The sequence below is a fragment of the Clytia hemisphaerica genome, unplaced genomic scaffold (genome assembly GCF_902728285.1).
Source record: "Clytia hemisphaerica strain Z4C2 unplaced genomic scaffold, Clytia hemisphaerica genome assembly, whole genome shotgun sequence".
Classification (NCBI taxonomy): Eukaryota; Metazoa; Cnidaria; class Hydrozoa; order Leptothecata; family Clytiidae; genus Clytia; species Clytia hemisphaerica.
In genome coordinates this window covers 687,558-707,166 of record NW_027104441.1, presented here as the reverse complement: position 1 = coordinate 707,166, position 19,609 = coordinate 687,558, and the positions used below count along the sequence as shown (strand labels likewise).

At 34.9% G+C, this 19,609-nt stretch overlaps 2 protein-coding genes across 3 annotated transcripts in view; one reads left to right on the top strand and one right to left on the bottom strand.

Annotated features, from left to right (window-relative positions):
• LOC136820923 (uncharacterized) overlaps positions 1–19,609 on the bottom strand; it is a 68,497-nt gene that overhangs the window by 16,747 nt on the left and 32,141 nt on the right. For both annotated transcript variants that reach the window (XR_010848657.1, XM_067077159.1), the window contains exons 18-24: positions 12,776–12,834; positions 11,952–11,997; positions 11,192–11,315; positions 10,148–10,224; positions 9,545–9,594; positions 9,149–9,245; positions 8,579–8,785 (exon numbers count right to left, since the gene is read on the bottom strand). Coding sequence is in view for 1 of the 2 variants with exons in the window: in XM_067077159.1 (XP_066933260.1) it covers positions 8,579–8,785; positions 9,149–9,245; positions 9,545–9,594; positions 10,148–10,224; positions 11,192–11,315; positions 11,952–11,997; positions 12,776–12,834 (660 nt within the window). In the remaining variant the exon portion in view is untranslated. The remainder of the gene's footprint in view (positions 1–8,578; positions 8,786–9,148; positions 9,246–9,544; positions 9,595–10,147; positions 10,225–11,191; positions 11,316–11,951; positions 11,998–12,775; positions 12,835–19,609) is intronic.
• LOC136820863 (uncharacterized) lies at positions 3,690–5,177 on the top strand. The gene is made up of 3 exons (XM_067077102.1): positions 3,690–3,975; positions 4,222–4,836; positions 5,046–5,177. The coding sequence occupies exons 1-3, from the start codon at positions 3,718–3,720 to the stop codon at positions 5,175–5,177; spliced, it is 1,005 nt and encodes a 334-aa protein (XP_066933203.1). The 5' UTR covers positions 3,690–3,717.

Below are 19,609 nucleotides of genomic sequence, written 5' to 3'. Positions count from 1 at the left end.
TTTAATGCTCACAAATAACCCTCTACTAATACACAGCTATGAATCAGCCCCATCACCCGATTACATATCCCATCACTCAATGATCAATGTTAAAATTCACTTTGATTTACACTCAAGTTTCCAAAAGGAGGATCCCTTTGTTGTGCGTAATGTATTTGATGAGTACAATTTTCATTCAAAAACAATAAACTGGGTATCAATCAAGGAAAAAATGAAGGATAAATTGTGGACAGACCTTCATGATCAACCGACAGCTGACCAATTGTCAAAACAATCACAGACTGGATCATAGACATAATTAAGGAATATGTACCAAAACGAAAACCAAACACTAAAAAATTTCAGAAGATACCACGCGAGCGAAAGATTTTATTCAGAAAAAGAAAAAAAAACATTTTTAGAAAATTTCCAAACCCAATGAAAAATGCAAAATCCAAACAAAAATTAATAGACATTGAAACTAAACTAAAGCTATCCTACGAATCAGAGAAGAAAAGCCAGGAAAGGAAGGCAACAGAATCAATAAAAAAAAAATCCTAAATTTTTTATGCATATGCAAAAAAGCATAGTAAATCAAAATCCAAAGTTGGACCACTGCGTGACAAAAATAATTCTTTGATATATGATGCTGACCGTATTGCTAATATACTCCAAGACCAATACACATCGGTTTTCAGTGTACCATCGGAAAATGACGTCACTCATCCAACAATATGTCCAAACGTGCTAAAAGACATAGGCTTTGACGAAAAAGATTTCATTGAAGCAATCTCAACATTGTCACCAAACTCTGCTCCCGGTCCTGATGGATTTCCTGCGATTTTGCTGAAAAAATTGCAAAGAGAAACTTGCTAAGCCACTCGCAATATTCTGGAGGAACTGTCTGAACCATGGAGTAACAGAGGAGATTCACAAAAGAAATCATATCACACCAATATCAAAGGGTGGAGATCAAGGAGAGCCATCTAACTACAGGCCAGTATCACTTACGTCCCATCTCACCAAGGTGTTTGAAAAAATAGTTCGAAAGAAGATAGTCGAATTTATCAACAACAATGACTTGTTCAACCCAACACAGCATGGTTTCCGGGAAGGGCGATCATGCCTTAGTCAATTACTCAGCCACTATGACAGTATCCTATCAAAACTAGAAGAAGGATTGGATGTAGATGTTGTATATCTCGATTTTTCAAAAAGCATTTGATAAAGTCGACCACAGGATACTGCTATCAAAACTGAAATCTATTGGAATAACAGACAAACTACTTAAATGGATTAAGTCATTTCTTCAAGACAGAAACCAAGTAGTATTTGTAGACGGTCACAAGTCGTACCAGGCAAAAATTCAATCAGGAGTACCTCAAGGATCGGTTCTTGGGCCATTATTCTTCATCATCATGATATCAGACATTGATGAAGGGACAACCAAAGCAGAACTTGCAAGTTTTGCTGATGACACACGAGTAAAGAAAGGAATCCAAAACATCATTGACCAGTTTCACCTACAAAACGACCTTAACACATGTATATCAATGGTCGACCATAAACAAAATGATGTTAAATGGAAAAAAGTTCGAGCATCTCCATTATGGAAACGGACCAGCCACCAGTTATTTCACAGGTGAAGGAAAGATAATCCAAACCAAATCTTCAACAAGGGATCTTGGTGTTACCATGTCAGACGATGCGAAATTCAACCAACATATTCTAACCATTGTAGAAAAAGTACAGATACTCATTGGTTGGATTCTGAGAACATTCAGCTCAAGAGAACATGATGTCATGCTCACTCTTTGGAGGTCTTTAGTCATACCACCACATCGACAACTGTTCTCAACTATGGTCACCCAATGAAGTTAATCTGATCCAGCAGATCGAAGATCTCCAAAAATCATTCACAAGGAGGATTAAAAACCTACACAACCAAAACTATTGGGAAAGACTACAAACATTAAAACTGTTTTCACTGCAGAGAAGGCGTGAAAGATATATTATCATATACACTTGGTGTATTATTGAGAAGCTTGTCCCAAATCCTGGGACAATCACGTTCTATGCCAATCCCAGACAAGGAAGAAAGAAAATGTCACATACCACTAGTGAAAAGGGGGCCCTGGCAAAAAGTCATATACTCAAGTTTTAAAGTCCAAGGACCAAGGCTTTTCAACTCGCTGCCAAAACGTCTGAGGGATCTCACTGGGTGCAAGAAATTGAAATTCAAAACTGAGCTGGATAAATATCTTCTTACAGTTCCCGACGAGCCACTCGTGACTGGCTACACTATGATGAGACGAGCTGAAACAAACAGCATCATCAATATGAAAATTTACATCGGTCCTCACAGGATGGATGCGTAAAGATATTACGAAACAAGCTCAAGGTAACTCAAGGTAGGTAGGTCTCAATTTCGCGCGCTGTAAAAGGTCGCCAAAAAGGTCTCCTTCAAGACTTCTGAAGGCTCACTGGTTTGAAACAAGACCTTTTTAGGTCTGCCATTTACAAGCCTTTTCAATAGACACGATAGTGAACATCCAATAGACACGATAAAAAGGGCTTTTATGAAGACCTCTAAAGGTCTCGATTTCGCGCGCTTTAAAAAATCTAGAGCAGTGTAACGACTTCTTTCGAATTTTCGAATGTTTCGAATGTCGTTCGAAATTCGAAAAGTTCAAAATTGGATCCATAGTCACAAGAAGAGAGATAGTCTGGCAGCGCTAAGCAATCTGATTGGCCGATGTTATTGTTTACGAACATACTAGTGCCCAGGGCATCGGACCTTCAAAAAGTAAACAAATATGGCTGATTTTTTGCTTGGAGGAGGTTGTCTTTTGCAAAATAAATGTGTATTTTTGTTATTAGCTCACCTGTTTTGGAGTTGTTAATAAAAGTTATTGACTTGGGAGGGATCATATATATCCAGAAGAAACTTTTATGTATCTTCTTTTTTAGTTTTTTACTTTCCAGATCGAATTTTTAAAGTTGAAAGTTTATGCATGGCAGGGAGGGTACTCAGCTGATGGTAGGTTGGCATGTATAATTTTATAAACATGAAAAGTAAATACAAAATGAAGGAAGAAAACGTATATTTAGGTTGATAGTATCTATATGGTTTGTTATTTTCCCTTTCAGTGAATTTTACATCTAACAAAATTTAGGCTCATGCCTGGAGAAAATTGTGCCATCGTTGGTTGTGGGATCTGTCGGAATCAAAATAAGTATGGATTATTCAAAATCCCACCACTTACAAAGCCTGAATGGCGTCAAAACTTTTTGGCTCAAATTTTGAAAGGCCGAATTGTCGATGAGAAATTCAGTAAGAAGATTAAATCAAGCAAAGTTTGGGTTTGTGAGAAACACTACGAACCTGATGCTCTTTATCACTGTAAGTATATAAAGCATGATTTATTTTTTAATTTTTTGTTTAATTAGCTACTTTTGATGCATGCTCACCTGAAGTCTTATTTTTGTAAAAGATGGAAATTAATTTTAAAGAAATTAGATTAGATTTTAAAATGCATGTTTTACTTCAGGTCTAATTTTTGTAAGAGATAGAAATAAATTTTCAACATTATTAGGTTAGATATTATATCATAGTGATTGAGGAGCTACTAAGAGGGCATGTATTTTTTAATTTGAAAATTTTTTGATTTTAAATTTTAAGATGCAACACGAAAAGTGCCAAAGGAGGATGCAATTCCAACATTGAACCTCCCTGGCATGTCAAACAAAACTTACGTTCCCCGTCCAATTAATTCCATTGTCAAAAGAGAACAAAACCACCAACCTGCAAATATCCCATCCACATCTATCAAAACTTTTTCCATTTACACATATCGTCAATTCTTGCAGAATGCATCAATGAGCATCAACAATAATTGGCAATATTCATTATCAGATCAGTCCTCAACTTTTCGTCTTTTTGATTCATGTTTTCAAGTTCCAAAATTTGATTTAGTCGTTGACTGTCATTTAAAGGTGAGTTTGTAGGTATTCAGTTTAAGTTAAAATGTACATTATATATAGAGGCTTTTTAGAGTATTGTACAACTATGAACTATATTGAAGATATATGAAGATATATTGCACGCTTCTACAGTTAAATTCATGCATGCTCAAAATATATTTTTTTAAATTTTTCCTATTCATCAATCATATTATACGCTAACGTACATGATCAATCCATGCATGACCAATCATTCGTAAATTATATTTTTAACTTTAGGTAACATTAAGAGTTTTTGGATGGTTCAGCACCTGCCCTTTTTCTATAATGTCTATGCCAATCAACACAATCTTAACAAAGCTTGAAACCATGAATTTATGTGTGGGAATCAGTAATTTGGAATTGGTTAACAACGATGTAATCAGGCATCACACAACTTCAAAGCTACAAACAGTGAAACAATCAGACCTTCCTGATGCTTTTGAAAATCTTGTTGAAAGACACTTTTACAGAAGCCCATTTTGCTCATTATTAGTTGGACACCAACTTAAGATTTGTACGCATTGTACTTCTTTGGAGAAGAAGGAAATGAATGCCTTGAAAATGAAGCAAAATATGCAAGCAAAACCCATTCCACTTAAAGCTCCTATAACCGCAACATCAGTAGCTAGGTTGAAAGCGACAATCCTGGAACAAAGGGCCCTAAATAAAGATCTAACAAACCAGATCAGCTATTTACAAAATGAACTTGATCGAAAATCTGTGATTGTTAACAAAGAATTACATCAAGATCTAAAATCTATATTCGATCAAACTGACCAACGCAGGATTTCTCCATTTATGAAATTGTTTTGGGAAGAACAAATGAAGTATTTAAAGCAACACCCAACTCAAGTAAGTTATGTTATTTTTGCAATAATTGCTGTTATATTTCAGATAAAAGTATCCTTTTGGATTATTTATTATAGCTATACTCTATCTAGACCTGCATGTTCAAGTTTTTATCAAACAAGATTAGAATTTTGTTATTTGCATTGCATACATGAATTTTGCTTAAAAATTTTTTTTATGAAATTAAGCTCCAAAACATTTAACTTTTAAAGGTGAGGTACCATCCAATGATTATCAAATATTGTCTAACATTGTATGCCAAGTCACCTTCAGCCTACAAATATTTTCGTTATGATGAGACTTATGGGAACAATGAGACTATCATTTGCACTAATTTGAACTGAACTTGAAGCCATTTTTTAACTTTTTGCCTCCCGCTCGCTTCGCTTCTTGTTTTGATTTTGTATGTTCATTGGGCCGTCGTTCGATTTTCAACATCGCTAAGAGCCGTAGGCAAAAACACTAAGGACGGCCCGAGCGCTGCCAGACTATCTCTCTTCTTGTGACTATGTTGGATCAAAGTGCAAAAATAAAATCAAAACAATTTTGGAGCCAAAAGGGTGAAGACGGTTTGAAGAGCAAAAAGAAAAAAAGGTAAGTAACACAATCTTCACGTAATAAAATTTCTTAAAATCCTTTTTTTGTCAACTGGAGCTATATATCTTTTGATCGGATGAATCCTTTTTTCTTCCACAAACATGGAGCTTTATTGTTGCAAATACACCCATGGAAAGTTTTGGCGAGGCTCGATCGAATTTCGTGGTTGTATTTATTGATCCTACTAGCTAGGCTTTTACGAAATTTTATTTTATTTTTTGTGCAATATTCGTTTTAAATCTTTTATAATATTATTTTTTTCAGCTTCGACATTATAACGAGAATCTAACCCAACATCATGTGAGTCCATGTCACTGTCGCTGTAAATCCCACCATCACATTTTCTAAACGTTTGTTTAAAGTATGGCCAGAACAAAATCGACTCTCTGCTGAGGTAAGAATTGAATATACTGTATCTTTGCCCAATTTGTTTTTTTTTTCTGGAAAACTTTGAAGAGCTGGATCAAAAGTAAAGAATTTTTCAAATTTTCTAAATGACATTTCGATGAAGTAATAGGCCTAAAAACCAGTTTTGTGATCTTTATCTCACTTCTCTTGAATTTTTTAGCACGCAACTATCCAGCTTTCATGTTAGCACGCAACTATCCAGTTCATTAAAGTTTTGTGTCACCGTCACCAACGTCCATTCAATTTTCAACTCTTGGACACGGACGTTTGTTTGACAATCTGGTTTACAGTCGTACTTACATAAACAGCTAGACTTTGTCGTGAATCATCATCATTGTCATGAACAAACTGGACACGTACAATACATCTCTTGTACGTTTCGATATCAAAGAACTATTATATACATAATATAATGGATATTTGTTAGAAAAATATCTAGAAATCCTATTGGGTATAATATATCTTTTAGATTGAAATTCTTGAGTATTTTTATTCTCTTCTTCTCTTAATTATTGTTAGGTTTTGTTTCGGCAATTTAGGCCTTTTGAAAATTACAGACCTTCAAAAACGAGTACTAAACATAGTTTCTTTTAGGCACTAATATGGTCTAATTTTGAACAAGACCCCAAACGTTCTGCGATAACGGACTCGTTTAAAATAAGACCTTTTAGGTATGATAAAATCAGAACCCTTGAAGTCTCTTTCGGGATCTAGAATAGTCTCTATTGGGCGCGATAAAGGTCTTATTAAAATCAAGACCTTAAGGTCTGATTTAGAACAAGACCCAAAACGTTCTGCGATAACGGATCGTTACCTGATACACCCAAAAGGTCTTAATAAAGACCTTTAAAACTGAGAGTGTACAGTGAAAGGCTAAAAAGGCTTGGATTACCAACCCTCGAATTTCGGAGACAGTTTTGTGATATGGTGCAGGTCTATAAACATCTTTCCTTTTACGACAAAGATACTATACCTTCAAAACTAATCAGCCGTGCACGTCCTAAACGAAGACATTCCAAAGAGCTTTTACCAAACTTTGCTAATGACGGCTTCAATGGACCCCAAACTAAGTCGTTTTACTATAGATGTGTACCAACGTGGAATAAACTACCAAGAGAATTTGTATCCGCACAATCGATTAAGTCGTTTAAAGAGAAAATGAGTGATGCATGGAAAAACCACCCACAAAAATTTGTTACAAGAGGAATGTGAAAGAAGATCGGTTAGAGGCCCATCGTGAGCCTAGCTTGTAAATATGTATAATAATAATAATAATAATGTATGAAAAAACGCGACAGGGGATGGGTATAATTGTAGATCTTTATCTGATAGCTCTTTAAAGTTAGAAACATAAAATTAAAAAAATATCGTTGGATATTAAAAAAATATTTCCTTTTAATAAAAGTGCACTCTTTTCATGTACCATAAGAGTCGGTAAACTTTTCTTGAGGACCACATGTTCTGACTTTGTTTGAGTCTCAAATTGTTCTTATTCTGTTCTTATTGTTGGATTAAAATTGAGGAATTTTTAGCTTTAAATCAATGTTTTACTTAGACTCTTAAATCTCTTAAATTCAACGACTCCTGGCTCAATTTCGTTCCTTGAGTTGTTCATAATAATTGTTTTGAGCATAATACACGTTTTTTCTTTAAGAAAATAAAGTTTTGAAGCCTTTGAATATTCTTAACTTTTTGAGTTCTAAGCCTAAAAGTGTTCTTATTATGTTCTTATTTTCCCCATATTTTGAGTATTTTTGTCCACTTTTCTAAGAAATCGGGTGTTCCAGAGTCCCTAAAGCCTTGAATGTTCTTAACTTGTTCTTAGTATTTTGATCATCGAAGCCTTATATTCTTATAAAAAAACGTGTATTTTTCTAAAAAAAGTTTTTCATTAATCATTTAACGACGTTAATGCCTGAGAACCACAGTCTCGTGTACGTAAGACGAAACCGATAATTTGCACAAAGATTTATTATACACTGGATAAACGACTCATAAAACGATGGAGAACGATCATTGTATTTTCATTGTTTCAGAAAACAATTGATGTTCTAGCTTTGTCCGCAAAGGACAACTGTCATGGCGGCTCGAAGATGTCTAATTTTTAAAAATGTTTATTAATCTCATTTAAAAAAAGTTCTCTAGCGTTTTCTTTTCGTACCTTTGCAGGAAAAAAACTTTGAAAGTAAGGCTAGAATACCAAGCTGGATATATTTGTGAAATCTAATGTGAGAAAAACATCATTAGACAAGAAATTCAGACAAAATGCTTATAGTGTCACTAAATTTTCAATTGGAAATATCTTTCCAAAACTGTCCCCAGAAGAGCTGAAATTAACATACATAAGACTTGAGTGTCTTGGCTCCACTGTGGTATGAAAATCCTTCGGAGGCACGTGGTGGCAAGGTGGTTTTTTTGAGGTTGAAGTTTGAAAATTTCCGGTGTCAACATTAAATTTCTCATATACAACACGTCTTTTGCATCTTTCAAACAGCTTGAAACGTCATAACGACTTATAATTAGCAATTAAGTGGAAGAATGACTCTCACAGGAAAGTTTTAAATCTCTTTTGGGAATTGGATGTGTGATTTTCGATAAGAAATGCAATAAAAATGCGGAGGAGAGTGAACAATAATATCATTAGTGCGGACATAGCTAGTACACGAGAAATCGGCAAAAATCTGTTACTTGTATATCCAGTGTATAATAAATCCTTGATTTGCAGACTTGAAAAACTTACCTGACTTATTTCTTTACGCCCACACTCAGCCGCCAAGAAAAGGGGCGTGTATCCTGCTCTATTCTGTACATTCAAAGGGGCGTTTTGTTGCAATAGATATAACACGATATTGAATGTACTATATTTGCATGCAACGTGTAACGCGGTATTTCCTGTGTCGCCATATTTACTACCCAAAAAGACTGGGTCCGAGTCGAAGAATGAAACCTAGAAAATAGAGCGATAGTTTGCAGAAATATTTCGTTATTTTCCAGCTTTTTTCGAATGAATGATCTAAAAAGAGACTTAAAAACTAAGACCAAAAACTTCGCAATCGATAATTCAACGAATAGAGCTGCTCTTCAATTCAATGTCTGATAAAACAACCCCATAGAGAAACTTCATCGAAAACGTAAAATGTTGAAGCAGCAAATATAGAAAACAAAAAAATGAAGCAACTGCTTAAGTTGAAGTTTTCGTCATCTTTCGTGACTTCATCAGCATATCTAAACATAGAAAAACATAGAAACTTCATCGATACGCTTACAAAATCACCTTACCAAATTTTTTTTGACAACAAAATCACCTTACCAAATTTCGGACAGTTTCTAGTTCTTGGTCACGAACAGCTTTAAATAAGGATGTCAAAGAGTTGGTGAAATCTCCAGTGAAAATCTTGTACAGAAACCTGAAGGAAGCAAGCATACAATGAATTAAAAGGACGCCATTTATCGTATCTCCTGCCATTTGCTTACACAGTATTTTAGACAAAAGAACTTTCTTCTCTTCCAGCGACGGCAAACGTTTTAAAATATTATATTCTTATAATATTATATTATCTATATCTTTATAGAAAAAAAACATTTTAAATTGGAAGATGCGAATGCCCATATACAAAATTCTTCAATAGCATGATTGGGGAAATCACCATAAATAACTTAGGGATCACTAAAAAGCATGTTTTTTAAAGGAAATTGAGAATCTCACTTGCTACCAGGCTTGAGAGGTTTATTACCAGATAGAACATCAAGAAAGATCTAAAAAAAAAAGAAAATTTCAACAAAGGTAAATTTAATCCGAATCAACCGAGAAACAAAACAATCAGAAGCTGCCGGACCCAGTAATTCATTGTTTTCAAGCAAAATAAATCTCTCTATTCAATACAGAAAATCCCACGTCGTGGGCGTAAAAAAATTAAAAGTTGTAGATTTATGACTGCAGTTGTGGCAGTCAAGGCTCCCTTTTTTCTTAGCTTTCAACTCGCAGGTTAGAGCGGGCGCCATTACTTTCCCCGGATTTATACATTTATCTTTGATCATTTGCTCCAGGTGTTGAGCATTGGGCAAAGAGGCATTAGGTAGCAAAACCTGCGCACTAGTTAAGGGCCAGGCCCGGAATCTTGTGTACTGTACCTTTATAGAAGTTTTCCATATTTTGTTCAGTTACGTAACCTCAACCATTATGAAAGCAAACGTTAGAACCTGTGAAGGCGTTCCCTTATGCAAATTGAACGTTTGCTTCAATAATGGTGGAGTTCACACAACTAAAAAAACCATAAAAACCTTTATGCTATGGTTGCTTTCATCTTACCTGTAGATTCGAATGTTCACCAGCTTTCAATTCACAATTGTTATGAACCGGTAGATTTAACAGCTTCCGAGAGGTTTCTATTGGAAAAAAGAAATGAAATACTCATCTCGCGCCCTTGTATGTCAGGCTTTATATATGTTATTGATGGATACCAAAGAAAATCCTGGTGTAGGCTGATGTTTTATCTAGTACTATCAGTAAACATAAAAAAACAAATAATACTCATGGAGGTTGATACTTATCCTAACCATAATCTAAGGTGTCTGCAAACATAATACCCTATATTTACGGATATTTAAAAACTATTGCTGTGTAGAGCTTTCCAATATTTATTACTCATTATTTTCCAGGTATCCCTCCCCAAGAAACTAGAAGTAAAAAGCCTTGAAAACTTGTACACAATTTTTCCCAACGATTCACCTTCGTCTCCCCACTGATTTATTTTATTGAAAATTTTTCGACCACGGCCGCAACCTTATTCAAATTACTGTAAGACTGTCACTAATTTGAATAAGGTAACGGGGTTGGTCGAAAAAAATGTTCAGCAAAATAAATCAGGCAACTGTCTCTATCATGAACCTCTATAAGTTGAATCTTTCTGTAATTTGAAAATTCTCTCAACTATGGATTTTAATCTGGTTTTAATTTGAAAAAATAAATCGCCTTTAAATGATGTTTTTTTTCTATAAGTTCATTGGGATCGGATGTAAGATGAAAAGCGAGCCGATATTTATCCAGAAACGCGAGCCCCATTATTATCAGGATGAATGTGAGTTGAGACGCTCAACACATACAGTGTGTCCCAAAATAAGTGGACACATTTTTATATAATTTAAAATCCTTATAATTTATGCCAAATTTGATGACTCTCAAAAATCTCTTGGAATTAAATATTTATTCTATCAACAGAGTCAACGTAACGTAATCTTTTCAATTATTTCCAGTTTAGATTTTACTTTACATAAAAATATGTCCTTTATTTTGGGACTCACTGTAAAAAATCGTTAAGTAGAATTCAATATAAAAAGAAAGAAAGAACTTTACCTTTCCCGTCATATTTTTTGTCATCGTGGAATTCACCATCTTCATTTTTGACAATCACCTTTCGTTCACTGACCAACAGTTCTTTACTTTTCAATTCATAAAATCCAAAATTGTTCGTTAAACTCTAATGTGTAGAGATGAAAAAATGGCATTCTTAGCAAGTACCCTCATTGATCCCATTTTGGAATCACTGACTTTAAAAAAACCTGGACAAAGCTATATCCACCATCTTTGATCGCAGCTTCTTTTTTTTTGGAAAGTGATACCCGCAAAGAAGCCATTGCAGTGTTAAGATTTAATGTCAAATGGCGCTACATCATCACAAGTATGCTGCTTAAGGCCGGTCTCCACTTGCGCCACTTGCGCGCGCTGCGATTGCACCTTTTGGCTTCATTCCTTTGTGCTTGGAAAAAAGATTACGTCATAAAAATGTAGCGCGCGCTCGAAAAAAAAGTTGAACACATTTCAACTTTTTTCAACCGTTACGTCAGATCGCGCCTATGGGAGTTGCCTCATTTTTCTTTTGACCAAATAGCGTGGAAGCTTTGCTCGAAAAAGTGCAATCGAAGCGCGCACAAGTCCAGACCGGCCTTTAGCCCTCGCGAATTCCCTTCTAGCTCTTCCATTTTCATTTCTAAATTAGCCAAATGCAAAATGAAATTTGTCTACCTTATTCTCTCGCCCTAAATAAAAAATTTATTGAATTTTTTTGGTACTTGTTCTTACATTATAAAAAGACTGAAAGATAAAATGAACCCACCGTATTTATCATTTGACTTGCTATCAATTCTTTGACAGTACAATCACTACATACAAAAAGAGTAAGAATCGAGTAGTTTACTTTATCGTTGATGCGTTAAGTCCCCCGGGATGGGGGCACCTAGACAAATGAAGGGTACGGGTATGTGTCATTCCTAAGGGTGCTTTTTTGGAACTTGAAAGTCCCTGTAATTGTTGAAAAAATCAGAAAATTATATTTTAGTGCCACTAAGCGCCGGTAAAATAAAATTTGGTCAAATCAGTCGTCGTAAAACTCATAAAATTTTCCTTTTTTTCTCCTTTTTAAACCCGCTCAGGATCTGAGGGTCTAAAGTGTCGAGCGGCATATACCCGTCATCTCGCCACCCTAGTACAATAGTCATAGCAAAGCCAAGCCATGGTTGAGTTCAAAAATAAGCTGTGTCAAAAGGAAGATCTCTCACAATTTTAAGCAAACACTGCTTTAACATTGATCCACGGCAGTTTTTTCTGATTCGCATGACAGCATTTGGAGTTGATTGACGTAAATATCGACGTAAATACAACTTTTGCCGACGTAAATAAATCTGCATTCGAGGAACTGTACAGATATCATTGCACATGACGTAATACATCACAATACAGTGGAGTCTCCATAACTCGGACACGCGTGGGGACAAATTTGTCCGACTTATCGAACAAGGTTTATAAGGCATTGTTAACTGAAGGGACCCCGGGAAGGGGCCATAAAACTTGTTCGAGTCAAAGAGGCATTCGATCTAAAGAGGTTTGAGTTAAAGAGGCTCCATTATACTATAATTATGCAATCAATACAATGGACGTCACCTGTTGACCTGCACAAGTTCATATTTTTGTTTCATAGCAGCTGCCACTCTTGACGAAACCTGATAAATTAAAAAAGGAGAAATATTTACCGATAGCTTTTGACGGCAATAAGTATACAATTACAGACTCGGGAAAGTCAATCTGTAAATAGATAAATCTTATTGAATTGACTCACCTTTATAAACTCTAGACAAGCTATATCCGCCATCTTTGACCTGCGTTTTTTTAAGCAGAATCCGCAAGAAAATCATTGCAGTGTTTAAGACTTTCTCTAACATTTAACGGCGCTACATCATGAACATTCTAGGAGAAGTATACACAGCTTCCTTGGTCAATACACCAACACAATGTAGTGGAACCATTAGGGTATAGCCATTGATTTCAAAACCCCGAAGGTGCTAGACCTGAAACTCCTGGATGAAATATGAAGCCACTTATTTACAGAACAGGCGACCCGTGTGTTTTTAAAACAAAATTTATAAAAAAAGTCAAAAGATCAAAAGATTTCACTTGGCAGAAATTGAGAAACTGCCTCCAGGGTTTACATCAAGATAAGTGGATTTATCTCGCTTGCTTCAGACCACTACTACTTTCAAAGGCGATTTTATACACGTTTTTTTTTTTATTAGAACACCTAAAATTTGGCTGAGCCTGGATGTGCTTATTTTCTTTAGCAATTTTCAGCCTAAAATGTTCTTAAATGCGTTCTTAATTTTTCAGACTACTCTAAATCGACAATATGATACAAAATAAAGAGGAATTAAATGTAGCAAAATTTGGACAATATTCGACTCTCGACTTTTGAAGATCCACCCCTAAATTCGGTTAAAACTGCTTAAAAAGAGGAAAAAATTTTAGTTTCTTGTAATTTTTTTCCAAACTGAGGCTGGGCATGTTCTTAAGATGTTCTTAATTTTTCGACGAATTTCAGCCTATATGTTCTTATAAACTAGGTTCTAATAAAAAAAAAAACGTGTATATGTATCTACCCTTTTGAAAATGAAGAAGTGACTGAAAACGATTTGGAAATAATAACTGGCAGTTTTGATACAAAAAATCGAGGACTGTAATAGCGCTAATTTACCGTCCTCCTCCGTCTAACTACTCTCTATCAGAGTGTATCTCACGTTTATCGCTTCGCAGTACACTCTGTGCGCATTGTCTGTTTGATAAAAAAATGAGAAAAGACAATGACAACACACCCTGTACGGCAATGAATTTTGAAATTAGCCGTAGATACTGGGTCTGTGTACAGAGAACCGTCTAACCGCCTCCATCATAGAAAACACAGCATGCTAAAACTAGCTAAAGAGTAAATCTCGCCCGTGGTCATTGTCTGTTATACGGAAATTTCAAGATTCATTACCACAGAGTACTACGCTATGTTGAACGTGAGATACACCCTGGTACATAGTAACGTGGACGTCTAGGCTAAATTTGCGGCGGCAAATTATCTTTTTACGACATCTATATCCTTTGTCGATACATTTACTTCGTGCTCATGTGGCTATTTACGGGAATTACTGTAAAGAACATACTAGTAAGCTTTTAAAATGCAGAAACACAAAGAAATTTTTAAAACAGTGTATGAAAGAGTCATAGATATTTCTTCTTCGTACAGGGTGTTCGAAGAAAAATTTTTTTTTTAAATAACATAGACGATGTTATCGTCCGTTGCAATGATAGTAAAGGCGGGAAAATATGACAGTGTGGCGTTACGGCGGGAGAGTTTCGAAGAAATAACTGGCAAACTCTACCGATAGTAAAATCTTTTCGGCAAAAAACGTGTTTGCGAATTTTTTTCGGCTTCAGGCTTATTTATTATTTTATTATTATTATTTATTAATTGTATTTCAGGCACTTCCATATATCTCAATGGCTATTCGTCCTATTTATAATAAGTAAACTAAATAAATAAATAAATTATTATGTAAAAAATTATATATAATTTTCAATTTGCAAAAATATACGTACGACCAAAAGTTGATTCACTTAATTGAGATCAAAATCATAAATTGAAGCTTGGATAAAATTGTACAACTGCCCTATCTGGGCAAGTTGAAATACAGAGCTATATATCTCTTCAGTGAGGCCTATTCACTTCTGAAAGATATAACTCTGCAGGCAAGGCTTTGGACTCGGAGAAATTCTAAATGGTGGAGACTAAGTATAGTGTCAGACAGTATTCATCAGAATTGGATTGAGAAATATGAAATAAATTAAAAAGCAATAAAATAAAAATTTATTTTAAACAATCATAATTGTCGGAACAAAGAAGAGAGCAAAGTACGTGTTGTTGAATGTGGGATTGATGCTTGAAAATAACCTTGTGAAAAAAAAGAAGTGAGATCGTGCTCGCTATTGAAGGTAAAAAACTCGTTGCTTGAAATGGCTAAACATGAGTACTAAAAAATAATAGTTTAAATTTGAAATATAGAAAATAAACTATTTATTATCTTATCGACAACTTGGGAGACTAGAGACTTAAAAGAAAATAGACAAAACTAGAAGTAAATTGCAGCTTGATTGGAGAATTGTGGAGATATTGACTTGTTATTGGTATATGGGCTTATTTCTTAGATAGTGATTTGTCTTAGACTATAGCATAGTCTATGCATAACATTAAAGTAGAAAAGTTTGTGTGTGTTACTGTCAAAATAAGAGAAATATGCAGGCCCGCGGCGGAAACAACCGTTAAAGTGGGGAGGCTGAAGGCTCAAAATGATATAAAATTTGCTAGGAATTTGAGAAGAAAATCTTATTTGCTCAAAAGTGGGGAGGCTGAAGTCTCCCCAGTCTCCCCACTTCCGCTGAATAGAATATTTTGTTTTAACGTATTAATTGACAGCTCTTTATTGCACAAATGTACGTCTATAAAAAATCAAAGAAAAAAAAGGAGGGAGAGCTCAAACTACAATTTTGTGAATATACACAAAAACTTTTGTCTTGTAGTTCTGTTTCAACTCGATACTTTTTTCCGGACACCCGGTATTATGCCTTAAAAGTTAATCAAAAAAAGTAAAATTGAAAAAACGATTCGTTTTAAACAAGTTTTTGGATTTTCTCATTATTGGATGGTACAAAGTTTTCTCGCGATATGTACAGTCGACTCTCTCTAATTCGAATCTCTCTGTAATTCGAACTAAAATATTGGTTCCCCTCAGCTGGAAATTGGTTTAAATTACTCAATATAATTCGAATTTTTTTCTAATTCGAAAAACAATTATGGTCGCATGAAGATCGAATTAGAGAGAGTCAAACTGTACTACTCATTTTAATCGAGTATGATTTCAGCAACATTTAATTTTCTTCAATAAATACGTTCGAACTTCTTTTACGAAGAAAATGTAAATGATTGCATCACAAATGATCCCCACTGGATAAAAAGCCGCTGCAACTTTCAACGCAAACGGTCGTGGCATTTTCATCAAAGTCACTGTAATGAAGTAACCTACATCTGGTATCGCAATAAAGACTACAAAAGTTGTTACCAACCAAGCCGGTACTAAAATAGCTTTCTTGTGTTTAGACATATCCGTTCGGCTGCGTTTATACTGCTTCATATGTTTCTTAGCCACTTTTTGAACCTGTTTCGATGTTTTTGGTTTTGCTGGAGATAAGGGGATGTCTTGATTATAACAGATTGTTGAGGGTAATTCCGTGATTGATAATGGGGATTCCCTGTTCGGTAAATTAGCCTGGGAGACATTACTATTGACTGTTACTTCAGGTTTGACTCGATTGGAATTGGGAGTGGATGGGAAATCTTCAGTATGATTTTCCACTGGCGATTCCTTGTTCTTTGGTAAAACTGTTGTTCGCGTGTAAGATACTCGCCATATGATGTACGCGTATATTATAACCAAGAAGAATATGAAGAAGACTTCTAAAGGGAACCATATATACATTGCAAAGACAGTCAATGTTCTGTCAAGGTTTGGTAACGTGATTAAGAAAATGACGTTGAGAATAAGAGAGATTAAAAAGCATATTAAAAGCACTATTTTGGTTCGACGGTTCGTTTTATGTTTAAGGTATCTTAGATTTAGATACACGGTAAAAAATCGGTCCACGGTCAAAACAATAAGGATTAATAAGAACCAAATAAAAGAACCACCACCAGAGCAAATCATCATAAAATTCATCCAACGTTCATTTCCAACTAATTTGAAGCCATAATAATGTGCCAAGAAAATGGCGTGTACGTTTTCAGCTACACTCAAATTCAACAAATAAAAACGTTGCATGACGAGATATGGGTTTGTTTGTTTGACGTTCCATAAAACAATAAAACCGAAAGTATGCAACAGTGATGCGATGATGGATAACGAAAGACGTAACACGTTCCAATCCATTTTCCTCGTCGAAACAAGTCTCTAAATTCTCGATTTTAATCAAATTTTTCTAAAATTCAGGTGAAAGTTGTAAAAAAATAAACAACTAGAGCAGGGAGTAGGAATAAAAAAATGATCCAAAGATGTTTAGATTGTAGCAAAGTGGAAGGGGCAAAAAATACAGCGACTAAGGATGCGCAACCATAGATTTGTAAAGCCCGAAAGGCTACCCATCGTGCTTTAAGCTCTTCTAAGCAAAAAAAAAGTGAATATCGCAAAAAATATTACTGCTATTGTTTTCGAAAGCCCACGAAGCTTCTGATTGGTCAAGCGCTGAAATTCTATTGCAATGTCACGTGACCTAAGTAGGATTTCCTACCTAACTAAGGCACACTTTTCAGCAAAAGTACGACATCTAGCCCTTAAAGAATATTCATGATGAAATTGGGCAAAAAATTAAGAATACGCTAAGAATATCACAATCACGGAATTTTGCAACTGAACCTTCGAATGCCCCTTTTAGAGAATTTTTAACTGTAAATTGCCAACTATCCCCCAGGAAAACCTTTTTAAAAAATGCCATTTTTGCTTCAGGTATGTCTTACATGTCAATTCTAGGTTGTATTTGGATCCTAACCTAAGAATACCGTAAGAATATTTTAGGATGATTTTCCTCAAAAAGTTAAGAATATCCAAGATGAAATGGAAAAACACTATTCTTATAAAATAAAGCGTGTATGTGCGCAACCATGGTTCTCGCTGATCAGAAGAAAATTTCGATTGAAAATTTTGATTTTGACCACCTGATATGCCTTATTATGGTCCCTTTTCAGCCTTATATTCCCAAGAAATAAACCTTTTGAAAGTATGGATCGTCAAAAATGAGCATCTATTACCAAAACCCGAATAAAATGTCCCAAAGTCTCATTCAAAACGCCTGATTAATGATCTGAATTCTAGCTAAATTTTCGAATATTCATCAGTTTCATATAAAGGTAAATAGAAACTTCAAAAACAATATGTTATCAATACATAAACTGTTAGCAATTACTGTGAAAATAAAGAAATTTGAAAAAAAATGAGTAAGTTTAAAATATATTCGTGAATTACTTGAGATCCCAGTAGGGAATACGGCAAAATAAATGATAGAGAGAATTGTGATTAATTACGGTTCGATGTACATCTATCGCTAATTGCCTCCTACAAAGTTCGGATGAATGTTACATACACGTTTTTTTTATAAAAGCATCCAATATTTTTGAGGCCTCCAAATGTTCTTAACATGTTCTTATTTTCACCATTTTTGGGTATTTTTGGCCATTTTTGTAAGAAATTAGGTGTTTTTGGGTCCACAAAGCCTTGAAATGTTCTTAACTTATTCTTAAGATTTTGGCTACCGAAGCCTTATGTTCTTATATAAAATGATATATTATGTTCTTATAAAAAAACGTGTAGAAGGAAGGGAGAGTTGCCTAAGTAACTAGTTTTCCTAAGTAACGAATTAATACAGTCCGCTCAACTTTTTTTGTTTAAAATTTTCTATAGCGAAAACGTAAGTTTTAACAAAAGGTTCCATGAATTAGGTTTCCAAGCATCGATTTAAAATTAGAGACTGAAGGCCGGTATCCACTTTTGCGCAAAATGGGCGACAGTTTTTTTCTCAACCTTTTTTGCCTAAAGAAAAGATTACGTCATAAAAAAGTTTCGCGCAAACAAAAAAAAAGTTTAAGGAAGCTCAACTTTTTTCAACCGTTTCGTCAATTATGACCAATGGAATTGCTTCATTTTTCAACCGACCAATGACCTTACAAAAACGTTAAAAAATTTTCGCTCATTTCGCGCGGAGGTGGAGACCGGCCTTGAGTTTGCGCTGACTTCTTTTCCGTTAACGGAAGAAGACTTTCACCAGCGGCCGTAGACCTTCTAAACTTTATCGCGGGGATTTCCAGCGGTCGAAGACCTACAAACTTAATGTCCGATTACTTCACAGCGGATAGCGACCTACACAATCGTTCTTACACAATTTAGACGTTTGAAAATCTAAATATGACCTAGCGGGCGAATAGTCAAACTTATAACGTTTGTTCCAAACCTTATTGACACCATTTTTTACCCTAAACCACCCATTGCGTCTGTAAATTGTGCACAAATGAAAAATGTTAAGAATAATTTAAGAATATTTTAAGGCTTTGTGGTCTCATAAACACCCTTTTTCTTAGGAAAATGGCCAAAAATAATCACAGAATGGTCAAAAATAAGAACATGCTAAGAACATTTTTAGGCTTAAAACTAAAAAAGTTAAGAATATCTAATGGCTTCAAAAATTTTGGATGCTCTTACAAAAAAAAACGTGTAACAGACGATAGCATGATTCATCTCAGGGGACGTCGGTATGGTTTAATAATAGCCCTATTTCTGGTTGACTTTGGATATGGAGGGAGGATTTCGAATTTCTAAAATGTGGGATTCAAAAATACATTTTTTCACCCGGTGGCATGTA

Excerpts from the sequence above, each read along its gene's own strand:
- LOC136820863 (XM_067077102.1), top strand. The coding sequence starts at position 3,718 with ATGTCAAACAAAACTTACGTTCCCCGTCCAATTAATTCCATTGTCAAA. Across the intron at positions 3,976-4,221 it reads TCGTTGACTGTCATTTAAAG|GTAACATTAAGAGTTTTTGG; the intron begins GTGAGTTTGTAG and ends TTTTAACTTTAG. Across the intron at positions 4,837-5,045 it reads TAAAGCAACACCCAACTCAA|GTGAGGTACCATCCAATGAT; the intron begins GTAAGTTATGTT and ends TAACTTTTAAAG.